Source organism: Rhincodon typus, chromosome 36 (assembly GCF_021869965.1).
Source record: "Rhincodon typus isolate 14 chromosome 36, sRhiTyp1.1, whole genome shotgun sequence".
In the NCBI taxonomy this organism is placed as follows: Eukaryota; Metazoa; Chordata; class Chondrichthyes; order Orectolobiformes; family Rhincodontidae; genus Rhincodon; species Rhincodon typus.
This window is the reverse complement of record NC_063367.1, coordinates 22,333,779-22,353,481: the sequence shown is the minus strand read 5'-3', so window position 1 is coordinate 22,353,481 and position 19,703 is coordinate 22,333,779. Positions and strand designations below refer to the sequence as shown.

The 19,703-nt window shown below is 43.6% G+C and overlaps 1 protein-coding gene across 1 annotated transcript in view; it reads right to left on the bottom strand.

Annotated features, from left to right (window-relative positions):
- The window catches only part of snx33 (sorting nexin 33), a 26,946-nt gene extending 8,482 nt beyond the window's left edge, over positions 1–18,464 (bottom strand). Inside the window, exon 1 of the mRNA XM_020520822.2 lies at positions 16,631–18,464. Within this exon, the coding sequence (XP_020376411.1) occupies positions 16,631–18,068 (1,438 nt within the window). The 5' untranslated portion in view covers positions 18,069–18,464. The remainder of the gene's footprint in view (positions 1–16,630) is intronic.
- Between the last annotated feature and the right edge of the window lie 1,239 nt (positions 18,465–19,703).

Below are 19,703 nucleotides of genomic sequence, written 5' to 3'. Positions count from 1 at the left end.
ACCCGAAACGTCAGCCTTCCTGCTCCTCTGATGCTGCTTGGCCTGCTGTGTTCATCCAGCTCTACACCTTGTTAACACAGTGTGGAGCTGGAGGAACTCAGCAGGCCAGGCAACATCAGAGGAACAGAAAAGCTGACGTTTCAAGTCGGGAGCCTTCTTCAGAAATGATTTCTGAAGAAGGGCCCTGACCCGAAACGTCAGCTTTCCTGTTCCTCTGATGCTGCCTGGCCTGACAGAATAGAGACTTCTTTATCATGGTTCTCTACCTACACCAGACTAAAATTTTTGTCAGCATGATTCCATAATTGCTGAATGAGCTCCGCTTACCTATTGCACTTCCACACGAAACTGAGATCAATGTAACTGTGGAAACATCACTGATAGGAAGGTTAGTATGGCACAGCTAGATTTAGTTTAGTAATTGTAGTTGTGTTTTAGGTTGTCATGCTCAGCTAGGCCTCTGCTTACTGGTTTTTAATCAGGCTCATATTATCAACATTTTAATAGTTACATTAGATTAGGTTTGTCAGTGATGTTTAACAGTTGCAGTTGGCTAGATCCTTCAGTGATGCTTCTATCAACACACAGATTAGAAAATTATTTGTCCTTGAACCAATCTTAAACACCACTCCCACAATCAGAATGATTCAGTAGTAGGATGTGTGTTTTAAGTCCTCCCAAACCTGTTAACCTATGACTGAGAAGCAAGGGAACATAGTCAATATAGAAGTTAATAACTGGAGTCACGTGATTCAGCTTCTGAAACTGGATTCCTGTTGAAGGAGGATTCTGGCTGAAGGAGATCATGGGAGTGATTTCAGAAAATGATATCATACCCCAAACCAACATTTATTTTACAGAGGAATTTAATAGAGGTCACGTGCGGACAAAAATCGCAAACAAACCCAAGTTACACCAAATCAAAAATTACATTTAAAACCCTTAGAAAGTTATCGTTAGAGGTTTTGATACAGTAGCTGTCAAGAAATTGTTTCCAGTAGGAGGGGGTTCAGGAACCAGAGGCACATAAATCCAAGGTAATAGACAAAGGAATACACAGGAATTGACGAAATTCTTTTCATGCGGTAAGTTTTGATTTGTTAGAATTTGCTGCCTGAAAGGATGGTGGCAGCAAATTCCATAGGAATTTTCACAAGAGAGTTGGAATTGAAAACTTTAGAGGACTGTGGGAAATGTTTGAACTAATTAGAAGGACTCTTATAGAGTCAGCAAATGCATGATGGGCTGAATGCCCTCCATCTGTGCCATAAGATTGTACAAAGCTACAGCACCACAACAGATGTAGACACCAGTAACAAGGTGACCTTTCTATCAGGCTGATTCAAACCAGAACATTAAGCGTAAATGAGATGACAGCAATAACAGCACGCTTAATACCTGCACTGACTGCAAATTGCAAATACAGCATTGATCCAGAAGCCAACATGGGGCCCTTATTGTCTGCACGTTCACATACATTAGCAGTCACTCAGTTTCAACCACAGAGCCTTCAGAAAACCAGTTCACAGAATGTTTGCAGCCTTCTTTCAAATCTGGGAGTGTCTGACCTTTCTACTTTCACCAATACTCCACTATGTGAAAAGAAAACAAAACAAATAGAAATAAGAGAGCAATATGAAAACTTAGGTTGGAAAAGAGAGACAATGGACAACAGGAGAAATGAATGAATGGGTAAGAGACCTGCAATCAAATTTGATGTAAATAATCTTTCCTTCTCAGACGATGTTACCAGACAAACAGAAACATCAGTATTACTGCAGTGAGAAACCAACATGAGCACTTCCAAGGAAAAGAGAACAAGGCTAAAGCTTCGAAAAAATGCACTCCTGGATGACAGCCATTCTCTATGAAGCAGCTGAGAGTAAACAGTGAGACCGGAAACTGAAAAAAAAAGCTTCTGTCGGCTTCTGGAAAAGGACAGTCTGGTCTTCCAAACGTTAAACATGGTAGCTGACTGTAATTACAGTACCCTCTCTCTAAGCGGCTACCCTTAATGCAGTATACCCCTTTTCTATTACCTTTCTCCATTGCCTGAATGAACAGGACTAATGAGTTGTATTAATGAACGTTAGTACTAGAATAATATTTTAATAGCCACGTTAGAACTAAAAATATCCTCAGCTACCTCTTTTGATCTCCTGAAATTCCTTCACATTGAGAGAAACATTGGAAGTTATCAGCTGGTCTGAGAGAAACTGCATTAGAATCCAAACTTGGTCACTGTCTCACTAGATCCCTCATCCCCAGATCTTCTTGTGTCTCTCAAACCCAGTTCTCCACTTGTTCTTCAACCTCACCCCATCTACCAAGGAATGCAATGGCTGAATTTCTAGTGCATCATGTGGCAAGTGCTATATAACTGCAACTGGGTGAAAAAGTTTAATCTGTTCTTCCATTCTGACTGCATTCACTTTTCTTCCCCTGGAAATTGAATGTCGTTCGCAAAGGTGAAAGATTTGCCACTTTGCTGACACATGACACCCAGAGACACAAAAATAGTGACTCAGTGATATTTCAGGAAAAGTAGAACACACACACACACATTATAGAATTCCTGATTAGTGTGCAACCTTCCATCACTCCACTGATGATTGAGAGTAGACAGATGAGATGGTAACTGGCCAGTTTGGATTTGACCTGTTTTTGTGTCAGGGTAATTTTGCAAATTGTCAGGTAGATGCCAGTGTTGCAGCTGTACTAGAACAGCTTGGGTAGGGGAGTGGCAAGTTTTGCAGCACAAGTCTTCAATATTATTGCTGGAATGTTGTCAGGGCCCATAGCTTATGCAATATACAGCCTCTAACCATTTCTTGATATCACATGGAGTGAATTAAATCAGCTGAAGCCTGGCATCTGTGATACTGGGGATGTCCGGAGGAGGCAAAATGGATCATCCACTCAGCAGTTCTGGCTAAAGATTATTGCGAATGCTTCAGCCTTAGTTTTTGGCACTGATGTGCTGGGCTCCCCCATTGTTAAGGTTAGGGATATCTGTGGAGTCTCCTCTTCCATTGACTTGTTTGTTTGTCCATCACCATTCATGACTAGATCTGGAAGGTGTGCAGAGCCTAAATCTGATGCTTTGGTTGTGGGATCGCTTAGATCTATCTATCACTTGCTGCTTTTGCTGGTTGGCATGCAAGTATTCCTGTTGTGTAGCTTCACTTCATGTTTAGGTATGCCTAATGCTGGTCCTGGCAAGTTCACCTGCACACTTCCTTAGGTTTATCCTGTGGCGTGATCCCATGGTAGAGTGGGGATAAGGTGATGCCAAAGGGTTGCAGATTGTATTGCTGTAAAATTTTACTGGCTGATGACCCACAGTGCCTCATAGATGCTCAGTCTTGAGTTGTTAGGGCTGTTTGAATGTTGTCCCATTTTGCACAGTGATGGTGCCAAACAACATGATGGAGGATATTCTCAATGTGAAGGTTAGATTTCATCTCCATAAAGACTGTGCGTTGGTCAGTTGGTCACTCGTACTGATACTGTCATGGACAGATATATCTGCAGCTGGCAGACTGGTAAGAATGAGGTCAAGTATGTTTTACCCTCTTGGTTGTTCCCTCCCCACCAGCCACAGACCCAGACTAGCAGGAGCATCCTTTAGGATCTGACTAGCTCGATCAGTAGTGCTGCTGCTGAGCCAGTCTTGCTGGTGAACATTAAAATCATCCATCCAAAGTACTTTCTGTGCCCTTGCTACCAAGTATTTCTACCAAGTGTTGTTCAATATGAAGGAGCACAGAGTCATCAGCGGAGGGAGGACCATACGTGGTCATCAGGAGGAGATTTTCTTGTCTATGTTTGACTTGATGCCAGGAGACTTCATGGTGTCTGAAGTCAATGTTAAAGACTTCAAGGACCATTCCCGCCCAAAAGTATATCATTATGCTGCCACCTCTGCTGGGCCTGTCCTGTCAGTGGGACAGGACATGTAGACCAGGCCAAATAAGGAGGGAAGATTTCCTTTGCTGAAGGACGTTAGTGAACCAGATGGATTTTTTCAACAACTGACAATGGTTTCAGATATCCTCAGAACACAAGGAAGTGCTAGGAGTATTCGAGTTCCATTTTAGTTTTCCATTGGGGAAGTATTCCCAGGCAGATAAATTGCTTGAAAAATCATAGAATGGTTACAGAAATAAAAGACAGTCATTCAGTCCCTCACATCTTTGCTGAGCCTCAGCAAGAGCTACTCAGTAGTTACAACAAATCCTCCCCTTTATCACCTTATGGGCTGGTTGTTTTTCATTTATTGTGTTTCACAATGTGAGTAAAGCAGAGTGTGTATGTGCAAGTGAACATATGCTGCAACATGCATGAGAGAGAGAAAGCAGGTCACTCTTCCACAAACCCTCTCAGCTACACGCACACCCCCACACACTCACCCACAACCCCACACACACTGTTACCCACAACCCCACACACATTCACCCAGACCCACATCCTCAAACCCACACTGCAACCACCACAATCTCACGCACACTTACCCAAACACTCACACCCCACCCCTACAGACTTGCACCCGTACCCACACTCCCACCCCCACAAACCCTCACCCACAATCCCAATCCCACACTCTCCCATACCCACCCGCCCGACCCCCAACCCCACACTCTCGCCTACACCCCCACGCCACACACTCTCGACCACACCCCCATATACTGACCCACACACCAACCGCACACACTCTCACCCACACACTCACCCCTACCCCCAACCCCTCACTCGCATGCCCACACTGTCATCCACACTCCCACACACTGAACCACACCCCCACCCTCACACACACTCAACCACACCTACAGCCCCATGCGCACTCACCCACAACCCCACCCCCAGGCACTCTCAACCACACCCCACGCCACCCCCATGCACTCTATCCCCCACCCCACCCCCCAAACACACACTCACCCAAACCCAGACATTAACCTACACTGCACCCCACAATCTCACACACTCAGCATACCCACAACCCACACACTCGTCCACACCCACACGCCATCTTAACCACACTACCACACTGTCACCCATGCACACTCACCTGCATCCCCACCCCCACACTCTCACTCACACAACCAGCCCCAAACGCTATCATTCACACCCCCAGCCCCACCCCCTCTCACCCACACCCTCAGCCCCACACAATCACACCCACACCCCACCCCTCAACCACATCCAACACACTCACCCACACCCCAACACATCCTCATCCACATTCCCACCCTCCCCCATAACCCATACTCTTAACCATTACCCCCACCCTAAGCACTCTGACCCACACCCGTATGTGCATTCACCCACACATCCACCCTCATGCACTCTCACCCTCACCCCACACACTCTCACCCACACCTCTGACCCCACACACATTTCTCCACCTGCACTCTCCCTCACTCTCTTTAATCACATAGTCTCAACCATCCACACATGATCTCACACATCTCACCACCTCTCCCCCACCCACATCGGACACACGCACCTATAGGCACATACCCATATGCACACTCGCTCCATTACACTCAAAACAAACGCAGGTACACTCTTAACATTTGCAAACTCTGACACTTCCTGTCTGTACAAACATACACATTCTCTCACACATAGACAGAAGCAATGTATTTTCACATTTGGCAAAAGCATATGAGCACACCTAGCCTCACTTAGTAACAGAGATAAGACAACAGCTCACCCTTTGTGATCCGAGACAAGAGAACTAGTAACTGGATTGAAATTCAAAGCCAATCATGCATGCTTCACTGGTTTAAGAGGAGTAAGACAATCTGTCTCAGGTTCATTTTGATCACAACTCCTTGTACTGTGCTGTGCTCTCAATAATTCAAACTCCTATCCAAGGACTCTGTTCTTCAATTCGTCTCTTCCGTTTTCCTACCTCACATCAAACATGGCATGAATGTACTTTTGAAGACTGGTGTACCAGTGAAAGGACTCACATTCCTGACTAGTGCTTCCTTCCTGTTTCTTTATGGAACCTTCTCCATAATTTATCTATCTCCTTGCTTGCAATAATATTATCAATTTTTAAGTGCTGTTGAAATACTGTGCTCAGTTCTGGTCTCCATTTGATAAAAGACAGTTCACTTTGAAGTTTCAAATAATGTTCTAGATTGATACCAAGACTATAACGCTACACCTATCAGAAACCCCGTATAATTTGGAGCTTTTTTCTATCAGAAAGAGAAGACTGAGGGTGACCTGATCAAAAACCTTAAAATTATGAAAGGTTTGATAGAATTTACACAAAGTGGATGCTTCCACATAGGGAACAGACCAGAATTAGGGCCACAAGTTTAAGTTAATACAGCCATAATAGCTTGTGAAGGCCATTGTGTCCAGGCTGGCTATCTGTAGAACATTCCAATCAGTTCCATGCACATGATCTGTAGCCCAAGTTCAATTCCCTCAAGTGCCTTTTGAAATAAAAACCGAAAGAACTGAAGATGCTATAAATCAGAAACAGAATTTGCTGGAAAAGCTCAGCAGGTTTGGCAGTATCTGTGGAGAGAAATCAGAGTTCACGTTTCTGGTCAAGTGACCCTTTCTCAGAATCCTCAGAAATGTTACCTCTGATTTTTCTCCACAGACATTGCCAGATCTGCTAAGCATTTCCAGCAATGTCTGTTTTTGTGTTTTTTGAAATGTTTATCTCTACTTCCATCAACCTCATGGACGGCAAGTGCCAGGACATTGTTGCATAAAGAAGTTCTTCCTTCCATCCCCTTGCATTTTTTATCCAAAACCTTAAATCTATGTCTCTTAGATTTACAACATCAGCTAATGTGAACAATTGGGATGCAATAGGGAATTCTGGAGAAACAGAGAATCCTGGACAGTATAAACAGGCTACTCACCATCGAGTACACACGGACTCTCCAAAGACCATCCCACCCAGACCCACCCCCTACCCTATCCCTGCAATGCTGCATAATAGTGAAAACTGTTATAATCCCAGGTGATGGCAATACAGGATAATTCAGATTTCAGAAGGAAACCTGGTTTGATAGAACATATATGAATCTTTGTAGTTGATTAACATGCTTGTTAGTGATGGTAACTTACTCACATGAGGTTTCTGATGTTCTTTAACAAGGGAACATGAAATTTATTATACAAAAGAGGGCAGTTTTATATACAGAAGTAAGTATTATATACAGAAGACAGTTAGACAGATCTTAACACAAACATCAAAACAGAGTTTCAACCTGTTTCCCAATATTATCCCTTACGGAGCCTCAATCCCAGAGGAATATTATTCAAATCTCAGATTTTAAAATCTTAACTGGTGCTTTTCAATTTCTTTCTCCTGGACTGTTTAGAGTTATATTTTACAATTCCTCTTCTGTGTTTAACGGCATGACCTCACAATTTTGATGGCTTAAACTTCTTTCAGTTCTAACAACTTGGAGATTTCTAGCCGAGCTGTTCTGGCTTGTAAGCCTCACAAATTAGAAACCACTTCTACTGTGAATGAAAATGAACCGCTGAACAAAAATGAGAAGGTTTGCTCACCTTCCAGGAGAAAAACTGCTCTCTTCTGAACTGAACCTTGAGTTCTTCTGGACAAAACCTTTTCGTTCTTATGTCAAAACTGAACTAATTGCCTTAATGTGTTTACTCCGAATGCTATCAATCCAATAGTATGAATATTTTATCCATTAAAACTGGAGGGGCCTTCAAGGCGCTTGACTACAGTCATGAGTATTTTTGAAACTGATGCATTTTGGTCATTGTCCAAAAGACTTTTTGACCTGTTTATAAAACAATCTTCACAGGATTGATTTACAAACCACTGTCTCTATTTTAAAATCCAAAATGTCAAAATATGTTATACAGCTTTCATCACAAAACCACCATTATGTTTTCAGATGAAGTAGCCAAGGAGTAGCATGTAAACTGAAAACAGGATGTGGCTAAGGAATGATCTGTGTCTATACTTCACCCTGTCTGTGTCTGAAGCTGTTACTAGGTTAACAGGTAGAACACTGGAGAGCAACTCGAACAGAGACTCAAATGTTGCACTCCTGGTGCTTCTTTACCAGAATGCCACCACAGAACTAATAAGAAGCTTTGCCAAACCTGCACTCCCCCAATCCTCCCAAAGTTTTTGGCATACACACAATACTGCAGAGTTCATCCATTTTATAGTAACCATAGTAATCACAAAGCATCTGTACTGCGCATCTGTCTCTGATGGGACACTATCAAAATTGAACTGATCTCATTTTGAGGAAAGTTGGGAAGATTGTTGTGATCTTACACACCCAGGTTCTACCCAGTTCAAGTGCTGCTGAGATTAAAAGGTGTTGGAGATACCTTAGTGAGGTCAGAAGAAAATTTGATTCTGGATACCTCTGGGCAAAATTCCACTGCACAGCTGTGACAATTGGGGGAGTTTAATGAAGTCCACAAGAGTGCTAAATATGACATGGAGTTACTTAATCAGGTGGGATGGGAAATTTTGATTAACTGACAGCAGGTTGAGATGCAGCAATAAATCTGCAGTGTGTCAAGCATTACACTGGCTGGTAATGAAATCATACTTGTAATTCATTTGCATGTCACAAATATTCAGTAACATGAGAGTTTTCAAAGAAGTCCTTCAAAGTAAAGTCAGTTGTGCATGAGAATCTTTTGACATCTGTTTAAAAGGGATGTGCAATAGTCATTTATGTACAGTTATGTGTAACATCAGTAGTTTTCTTTGTTTAACTCTGGAGCACAAAGGAGGAGAGCAGGGGAACAGATTCTTGCATAGCAGTTCAGGACAAGGATGAGTCAGTGGTGAGAGGAGTTGTGGAGTAGGGTTGGGGGGCCTGAAGAATTGGAGGGCGCTTTTGTGAGGGCAGAGGCTTGTGATTCAGAGCCTCCCTGTTTGACCACATGATTCTTTAATAGGCTGCCTATATATACAACATTGTCAGCTGACAGCAGGTTTCATCAATGAGAATGTTTCCCAACTGCTAAACCAAATGTGTTTTGCATGCACACCACTGGCACTTGGAATTTTAATTATAAATGTGTGAAGGAAAGGTAAGAAGACAGAGTGTGGAAGAGATGCACAGTTTTAGTTACTACATTGGGAATGGCCCATTGTTGTCAAAATCCAGACCAAAGTATACCTGATCTGTACATTCCACACTGCCCAGTGCACTCTGTTACGTTTTCATCTGTGTCAGTGAATAACCGACAGTGCTTCTGGTGCATAGCTTTCCAGGCAGTGAAATGCAAGATACCATAAAAAGAGGGCTAATCAAAGAGAAAAGAAAGAGCTTGAATTTCTACAGTATCTTTCATTATGTCAAGCAATGCTTTACAGTTACTTAAGTACTTTTTAAAATATAGTCACTGTTATAGTGTAGGAAATACAGCAATTAATTTGTACACCATTAGATTCAACAAACAAAATGGGATGATGGCCAGATCATGTGTTTTTTTCAGTGATTTTGATCGAGGAATAAACAGATGTAGATACTAAACACAACTCCCTGCCATTCTTAAAAATAATGTTGCAGGGTGAATGAGAAAGGAATTGGGGCCTTGGTTTAACATCTCACCCAAGATACGGCAAGTCAGACAGTGCAGAACTTGAGAAGAAGGAATGTCAGCGTGGACTTGTCTTCAGGTCTCTGTAGTGAACTTTTTCAGACTCATGGAGAGAATGCTACCCAGTGAACAACACTTAATACCATTTAAAGGGAAATCTAACATGGTTTCATATACTTTGGTACGACAGTGAAACTGGTTATTTGTCTCTAATCAGCTTGGGCGCTATCCATTGTGATCAATGTCAACAGTTGCTGCCCTCCCTTTTTATTAGTTCTAGTTGAGTTGGTTAATAAGTTACCTAGAAATGACCTGCCTTGCAGAGGATGCCAGTTACATCAGCAACAACCCTGAGGAGAGAGAGAGAGACATGGAGGGGGACTTTAACTTCCATCTTTGATGCCATGGGGTCAAAATTGATGTAACCATATTCATACATGAACTGTGGGACTGCTGATAATTTGCTGTTTCTTTTTCTGAAAGTAGCTGCTTTTCTGTTCATATTTAAATCAGACCAACGGGTTACACACAGAAATTGCTGGAAAAGCACAACAGGTCTGGCAGCAAAAAGTAAAGTGGTCACTACTTATCTAGGTCCAAAAAGATATTATCCAATCCTAATTTAAACTAACAGTCACACTCAGTTCCTCTTTGTGTACATTGTGTTCATGTTCCAGTCCTCCCCAATCCATTTTGGAAGGTGAGGCACTGCTTCCAGCTCCTGTTGCTGGGGAGCTTGGGTGAGTTAGGGAGGACAGAAGGAGCCAATCATAGAGCAGTACAATCTGTTCACATTGAAATATATTTTAACCTAATCTGGGAACAGGCAAGATCAAACATAATCCTGGTTTGACAATCCCACCTGAGTCTACTCTATACTGATGTTAGTGGAAATTAATACTGGGTAATGTGTAAAGACAGAATTGCACCTGATCCCATGGGTCAGGTTACCAATATTGTCACAGCACAGGCTGAATTCAAGTAAACTTGAAAATGCAATTAGATCATCCTAAGGAGGCCAATCCATTATGCCAATTGATTTCAGCACCTGATACAGATCCCCATCAAAAAATTGTTTGGCCAAGTTGCCAGCAATGAATTACTTTTGGTTAGGTATGGTACTCCCACACTAATTCCTTTATAGAACCATCAAATATTTATCAAACAGCATATGCACCTTATGGTAACTTCCCTTTGACTGGCCCAGTCGCTTTAACATCTCCTTCAATATAGCTACACTTTTAATACCCCTTCAATATGTTCTGGCCCTTGATTCAAAGCCACTCAGGATTGCAAGTTGTGAACAAAACCTCTCAAGCGAGCATTGTTGTCCTTAGATGTGAATCTTCAGCGGGTTTTATATTGGTTTCAGTCCCTGCAAATTTCATCCTGTGTCTGAAATATAATTTTTCTCTTGGATTGGAAAAACTTGTCCTACAGTCCCACAGGACGGATATGGACCTGCCCCCCAATTGATAGGTACAGAAACTCACTCAACAGGTACACAATACACATGACAGATACACAGACCCTCTCAACAGCTATGTAGGCCCATTCAATAGGTACAAGACCCATTTGATGTTTGACTTTGAAACTTCCACATTAAAGAATGGAGACAAGTTTGCATTTCTGTAGCACCTTTCATGGGCTCATTTCATCCCAAACACTTTACGCTCAGTTAAATACTTTTGAAATGTAGTCACTACAGTAAAATGGGAAAATTGACAGTTTATGCACAGAAGGCTCCCACAAATAACAGTCTGTTAATGGCTGTACAACCTGTTTTAGTTGGTGTTGGTGTCAGGGTAAATATTGGTGAGGGAAGTAGGGAAAACTTCCCTTCCGTTTTTTGAAATTCTGCCACGGAGTCCTTTACGTCCACTTGAAAGGGCTGACAGGGTCTCAGTTCAAAGTCTCATCTAAATGAGGGTACTTCTGACATTACAGCATTCTCACAGTACGGCAGTGGCATGTCAGCCTGGGTTACATGCTAGTAAATAGGAGTGACACTTGAATTCATAAATTTCTGACTCCCTCTCCACAACATGAATGCATCCATTGCTCCATTTCTCCAGATTAGACCTCACACTGTTAATATCGTGTTCTTTACCTTCTTTCCTTTCAAAACTATTTACAAAGAGCCCAGCAGTTATGCTTATACTTTATTTAAGTATCCCTCCTTGCATACTGGAGTTGGGGTCCTTTGAGTGTTTGCTGTTCCAAGAGATCAGTTAACTGAAGAGGGATCAAACCATAATCCTTATGGTCTCAGCAGCTTACCTATTTTCTGTCAAGGTCAGATGTGTAATTCAGAGAATTCATAAGATCATCTGTGGCAAACAATCTCTTATGAAGTAGGTCTGTTTATTTTAAACAATGCGATCCACTTCTGGTGGGTCCTAGTTTTATACTGTCTCACACTGGGGTCCAGTACTAGTGGAGACAGATCTGTGTAACACAGGGGTATGGTATTGGAGGGGGCAGGTCTGTCACTGTATTACACTGGGATAGAATATTGGTGGAGATAAATTTATCACTGTAGAACACAACAGTTCAGTTCCAGTGGATATATATCCATTGCTTTATAACAATGGATAAAGTACAACTGGTTACAGGTTCATCACGGTATAACACTAGAATCCAATTCTGGGGATACAGCTTCACTGCTGTATAACACTGGGGGTACAGTATGGCTGGGTGGAGGTCTTCAGTGGGATACAGTACTCATCGAGACAGGTCCATTGCATTATAACATTGGCTTCACTGCCTGGGTCAGCATCTATTGTCCAACCCTAATTGTACTGAAGAAGGTGGTGGTGAGCTGCCTTCTTGAATCACTGAAATCCACTTGCTGTAGGTAAACCCACAATGCTGTTAGGAGTGGAGTTCTAGGATTTTGACTCAGTGACATTGAACAAATGTCAATATAGTTTCAAGGCCGAATGAAAAGTGACATGGAGAGGAACTTGCAAGTGGCGGTGTTCCATGTGTTGGCTGCCTCTGACCGTCTAACTTGTGGTTATTGTAGATTTGGAAGGTGCTGCCTAAGGAGCCTTGGTGAATTTCTGCAATGCATCTGGTAGATGACGGACACTGCTGACTATGGAGCATCAGTGGTGTAGGAAGTGAATGTTTGTAGATGTGATGCCAATCAAGCAGTCTATTTTGTCCTGGATGGTGCTAAGCTTCTTGAGTGGAGCTGCCCTCATCCGGCCAAGTGAGGAGAATTCCATCACACTCCTGACTTGCGCCTTTGCTGGCAGAAGACAGGCTTTAGGAAGTCAGGAGGTGAGCTACTCATTGCAGGACTTCCAGCCTCTAACCCACTCTTGTAGCCATAGCCTTTATATATCCAGTTCAGTCCAGTCCAGTTTCTGGTTGATACTGAGGGAATCAATAATGGTAATGTCTTTGAATAACAAGGAATGTTTGGTTAGATTCTCTCTTGTTGGCACATTGTTTGTCACCTGTGTGGCACTTATGTTACTTGTCACTTGTCAGCCCAAGTCAGGATATATGTCCAAGTCTTGCTGCATTCGGACATGGACTGCTTCAGTATCTGAGGAGATACGCATGGTGCTGACCATTGTGCAATCATCAGCAAACTTCCCCATTTCCAACCTTATGATGGATGGAAGGTCATTGATGAAGCAGCTGAGATGGGTGGGCCAAGGGCACAACCCTAAGGAAATCCTGCAGTAACATCTGGAGCTGAGTTGACTGACTTCATCACTCACAACCATCTTCCTTTCTGCGAAGACGCCATGATAATCTCACTGGAACCAGGGGAGCACAGCCACATTCAGCCAGACAGTATTGGAGAGATGCTGGAGGTGGATGCTATGTTCATCCTGTCAAAGGCTGCTGACAGCTCAGGTGGAATGGGGACGAACAGCTCTTCCTTGTCATACTGATGCCATTGTCACTGCTCCATTTTTGTCTGTTTGAAAGTTTATCATTAAACCATTCTAACCAGTCTGTCCAGAAGTGAAAAGTGGTGATAGGCTCATTGCAAAGATGAGTCTGTGACACATATATGATAAACTATTCTCTGAGCACTCAAAAATGCAAATTCCTCAGAGGCTGAGTCAAATATCACTCCCCAACTCAAACATGACACTACTTGGCTTCTACTGAAACAATCACAGACCGTCATGATACAGACCAACTATTTCTATTGCCTGTGACTTCACAGCTGTACACACTTAAGTAGGTAGCCATTTACAGGGCGAGGGAATTATGTACATTTCCAGCTAAGCCATTTGCAATGATTCAAAATCCACCAGAGGAACAGGTAAATCTGCTCAGAAGTGATCCCCACAGGTACATGCCTGTTGTCCACACACACATTCATGCACATCTCAGCGGCCACGATCAAGTGAATTATCAGTTAGATGGGGTTGGGAGTTCCCTTTGCATTCCGTTTCAGGAAATATAGCTTACAATTCTATGGACTCTTTCAGGCCCTCAGGACATCCCAAACCACTCACAGCCAGTGATGCACTTTTGTAAAGTTTGTCACTGTCGTAGTGACATAGCTGCAAACTTGTGCGCAGCAAACCTATCACAAACAGCAATATGAAAATCTCCAGTGCTTTTGTTTTAGTGATGTTGGTTCACATAAGGGAGAATTCCCCTGCTTTTCCCCTTATCCACTGTCTCATCAGGAAAGATAGCACTTTCAACAGTGTGGCACTACCTTACTACTTGCTGGCAGCAGACATCTCAATGCACTGGAGCAGCACCACCAACACTCTCTGCATAAGATCCTGCAAATCCACAGGGAAGAAAGATACACCGACACTAGTCCTCAAACAGGCTAACATCCGCAGCATCAAGGCACTGACTACCTTTGATCGGCCACACTGGGCTGGACATGTCGTTATCATGACCGGCACGAGACTTCCCATCAGGTGCTCTACTCCCAAAACAGCAGGCGAGCCCCAGGTGGACAGAGAAAACGCTTCAGTGATAGCCTCAAGACCTCACTGGCAAAGTGCATCATTGCCACAGACACCTGGGAATCACTGGCTCAAGACCATACAAGGTGGAGGAGAAGCATCCAAGAAGTTATCGTGCACACAGACTTGCCATCAGGAAAAAAATGGAAGACAGGTGAAAACAGCATGCTGCCACACCAATGCTCCACCCACCCCTTCCCATGATCACCACCTGCCCCACATGTAACAGAGCTCGTAACTATCGTATCAGTCCATTCAGCCATCTACAGACTCATCCTGACAGTGGAAGAGAGTCATCCTCATCTGCAAAGGACCACCAATGATGAGGAATACTTGCTGAAATGCTTGTAGTCTCAGGAGTGGGGCTTGAACCCACAATGTTCTGAATCAGAAGCAACATCTACCCACTGAGCCACAGATGAGCCAGTACAATGATGGTATATACCCAGGCTTGGAATGAGATGGTGTTCACTGTGACTCTGAACCATCCATCCAGGCTGCCAAGGAGCATGAGCTCCCAGTCTGAGCTATATTTCCTTGGAAAGTTGTGTCAGATCCACCCCTCCCTCAACTAGCTTCAAAATCTCCCCACCCCCGACCTCATCCTAAGACCAGCGCCCCCTTCTCATCCCTGCCTCCTTGACCTGTCTATCTTCTCTCCCACATATCCGCTCCTTCCACCTCACTGGCCAATCCCCATCCCCACCCCCACTTCCTACCTACACTCACCTTTACTAGCTTCATCCCCGCCTCCTTCACCTGTCTGTCTTCTCTCCCACCTATCCACTCCACTATCCACCTTCTATCACCGTCTCTCCCCGCCTCTCTATTTATTTCAGAGCCCCCTTCGCCTCCCCCATTTCTGAAGAAGGTTCCCGACACGAAGCGTCAGCTTTCCTGCTCCTCTGATGCTGCCTGGCCTGCTGTGTTCCTCCAGCTCCACACCTTGTTATCTCAGACTCCAGCATCAGCAGTTCCTACTTCATATCAGCACTGCCTGCCTGTGTCACTGGAGGACACAGACAAGAAAAAGGATTTGAAAATACCACAAAATGGGAGAGGCTAAAGCTCAATTTAACACTCAAGACCAATTACTCCAATTTTTCAATATCAATTGTTGGAGGGACTCGCTTCCCTTGAAGGTGAAGGCACAAATAAATACATTATAATTTCAAACTCTGATGAAATCCCTTTTCAATACATTCTACAGAAAATCGAAACCAATTTGGGTGTCTCAATGAACTAGGTTCTAAGTCACAGTGATAGCAGGAACTGCAGATGCTGGAGAATCTGAGATAACAATTCGCCTCCCCCATTTCTGAAGAAGGGTCCCGACCTGAAGCGTCAGCCTTCCTGCTCCTCTGATGCTGCTTGGCCTGCTGTGTTCATCCAGCTCTACACCTTGTTATCTCTAAGTCACAGTCTTCATTTTGGCAAATAGATATGGAGTAATGAGTACAATAAACATAGATTGCACACATCTTAATAATCTGTGCATCTACCTGGAGACCACACAGATCCCATGTGATACACGACAACCTCCCACAGCCCGAACCTTTTCTCTGGTGCAGCAACCCCATACAGTTCCTCCTGTAAATTCAGTCCATTAATTCCCCTTGTTTAATGTAATGAGTTATGCAGTCCATACATTTTCAGTGTTACATACTGCTTAGTTTGCACAGTTCTCACAGTGTGATACACTTCTCCTTCTGTAACATACCTAGTGGTTTTCAGTGCATACAGTTTCTCATGCAACACTGCTTATCTTTACGGCCTATCTGATATAATCCTAGGTTCGCTCTGTACAGATATTTTGCTTGTCCACTATCAATAATATCTTTCCCTTGAGCAGGACAAGATCATCACAGATTATTAATACAATGAATGTCCTTGGACATTGAGTTGAACAAATAACAGATATACACCAACAGAGCTAGAAAGATAAGATTGAGGTTTAAGGCAGTTTATTTTCTGTACCGAGCTATTATGAATGGGCACAAACTCATTAATAGTGAGTTGTTATCATGTCAAGGAGAACTTCAACACTTCAGAGGTCTGCTATAATTGAGAGGTGAGCTTACCTTTCTGAACATGAATGATGTCTGGGAAATTGGACAGTAGGCCTTGGTACAGGGAAAGTGTGTCCAACATATGGAACAGATCATTCTTGGGCTGTTCTGCAAACAACTCTCCAATGGCTTCATATGTTTTGCCCGTGTTGGAAATGGCCTTGTTCAGAGGCACTGCAAGGTGTGGTTGATCCAATTCAAAAGCCTGACTTATTGAATTAAAAGCATTGCCTAATTTCTGAAATTCCTTCCTGAAGCCTCCGACATGTTTGCGGCAGAGGTCTGTGGCCACGTTGGTCAGTTGCAGCACACTGTCATCCATCCTCTTAGAGAAGGTTTTGAATGTGTCCACCCTCTCCTCCACATCCTGAAGATCCTGATGTTCCTGTGGGATTTGGATGGTCAGGAAAGAATTGGCACCGACCAATTCATCTTTCTCCATCCGTCTTTTTCCCTGTTTCCAGGCCCTGTCATCTGTGCAAGTTAGGAAGTGTTGAAACCCCTCGTACTGGGAAAGCACTGGATGGCTTGTCATGTGGTCCATCCACAGAATCAAGCGCCTCTTGCGTTTCTCAATGAAATCATCTTCAAATCGGCCAGTGGCCTGTTTCTCTGGCAGATGTGGCACAGAGATGACAGAGAACTTGTGCAGCAGCCTATTGTGTAGCCAGTCAAAGTGTTTGTAGCGACGATAAACAGGGTTGTTGGTTTGACTAGGCGTCAGCTTATAGGAGATGTAACTCTTGATGCCTTTAAACTTGGTTTGCTTAGTGGGTTCCTCAATGGTACAGGTGAAGGGGTGAGAGCTCTCGCTCCACTGAGGCCCATCAGGGCTCATCACCACACTGTAGGTTTCTGAAGTCTTAAAGATAGCAGGCACTTCACCCAGGATGAATGCTTCCCCACCAGATCTAACAAAACTTGAGAAGCGGTTGAAGTTCTTGCCCACAGCACTGCTTTTAGTGCTGAGTCTGCTGGCAGTGCTGTCCTGCCTTTCTACTGATGGCTTTTGCCGGTACATCACATTAGGATATGGGGAGACTGTGTATGGATGGAGATGATTGTGGCCATTGGTGTTACTGGACACACCAGGTTCATCAAACACAGTGGAAGAGTCATCCCAGTCATCCCAATCATCATCATCATCTTCCTCATAGCTGCCCTGTTGGTAGGAAGAGGCTGAACTGGGGGAGTAAATTGCAGAGTGATTCCCTGGTGAGTGGTGAGTGAAAGCAGAATTGGAAGTGTAGGGTAAGGGTGTACTGGGTTTGAGAATTTCCACATAAGAAGCTGGAAAGAGCCCTTTGTCCCCTCGGCTGTTCTGGCCTTCCAGCCAACCATCCAAAGACTTCTCATTAAAAACCAGCAGCTGTTCATTCTCTTGGATGCTGATCTCCTCGGGGTTCTCACTCTGGAAGCTGTAAAGAGCTTTGGCTTTGATGGAAGCCATGGTCCAGGGATGGGGAAGAAGGGGCTGCAGTATCTCCTCGGGGATCTGGCAGCTGGAGGTGGGTGCGGATTATTGTTCCAACTCTCTCCTCTAATGCTCGGCTTTCTCCAGACGGGAGAAGGAAGGCGGACGGCTGGTTCGCAGCTCCTACCGATTCCTCTGGTCCGGGTACATCATTCAGCTCGGCAATTTGTTCCTTGCGTCCAAGACCCAGCTACAAACTGTGTCCCGGGATACTGTAACCTCCCCAGCTATGGCCGCGGCCAAACTCCTCTTTGTTGTGATAAGCTCCCGTACTTTGACGCGCAGCAAAACTTTTGCAGCTTGCAAAAGAAGTTCGCGACTGCCCTCTAGGTATTGGATCTTGGGCATTTCAAGGAAACACATCCCACTGATCCTTCGAAACCGCCGGGATCAAGCCAGGAACTGACTGCTGGGACCAAAAAAACCCCGAAAAAACTGCGGACGCTGTAAATCAGGAACAAAAACAGAAATTGCTGGAAAAGAACAGCAGGTCTGGCAGCATCTGTAAAGAAAATATTAAAGTTAACGTTTCGGGTCCAGTGACCCTCCCTCAAAACTGACTGCTGGGGTTTGGTCCAGTCAACACCCCCTCCCTCCGTCTTCAGTAACTAACCAATCAGTGTAAGGCTTTCGTGGGTTATTTGACCATTTTAGCTCTGGCCACATCAGAGCACAGGGACAAGAGGAGGCCAGTCAGCTCCTCAAGATTGTGAACTATGGTCATGGTTGATCTAATATCTGGAGGGTAACAGGGAATAGTGAAAAAGATTCTGGAATCTGGCGCATTTTATCTTTCCAAATAACCTGCAGAGATTTTATGCAAACACAGGGTGTACTGGAGAGCACAGCGAGTGTTTAAGACCTTAAAATGAAACAAATAACTGCGGATGTTGGAAATCTAAAACAAAAATAGAAATTGCTGGAGAAACTTAACAAATCTAGCAGCATCTGTAACTATGTTACTCTCTCTACAGATGCTGCCAGACCTGTAAAGTTTCTCTAGCAAGATTTTTTTTTCAGATTTCCAACATCCGCTGTTATTTATTTTGTTTTAACGTTTCAAACAAAAGCAAAAATTGTTGGAGAAACTGCTAAGATTCTTTGGCTTTATTTAAGCGATTTTAGTGCTATATGGGCAATTATATCACCACCATCAAATGTACCTTATGTCATGGAACTGGTGTCAAAGTTTAGACAAAGTGTGAGAAAAAAATATTCACAGTCCCCATTTCCGGGAGAAACAAGACTTTGCGGTGAAACTAAAAACAAGCATCCCTCGCGTGACCTTTTCACCATACAGGGCCATCCAATCGTTTCCAAGCACATTCCAAATTATCTTCACCACAAAGAATTGACTGCTTCAAACATAGTCTCACTGAAGTTCTACACTGTTAAACTTATACACAGACATTGCAGCTATCTTTAAAAAAATGAACTTGTGCAGTGAAAAAGAGAACCTGAAATCCAATTGGTTTGGTTTTCAGGACTGTGATAAATCTGCGATTTGTCAGTTTATAGCTTTGAGCAGGTAATCGTTCATCATCAATGGTTTTTAACTAATTTATTCATCAGTCAGCAGCCAATTCTAAAGAAAGCGTAAAGAAAATATTC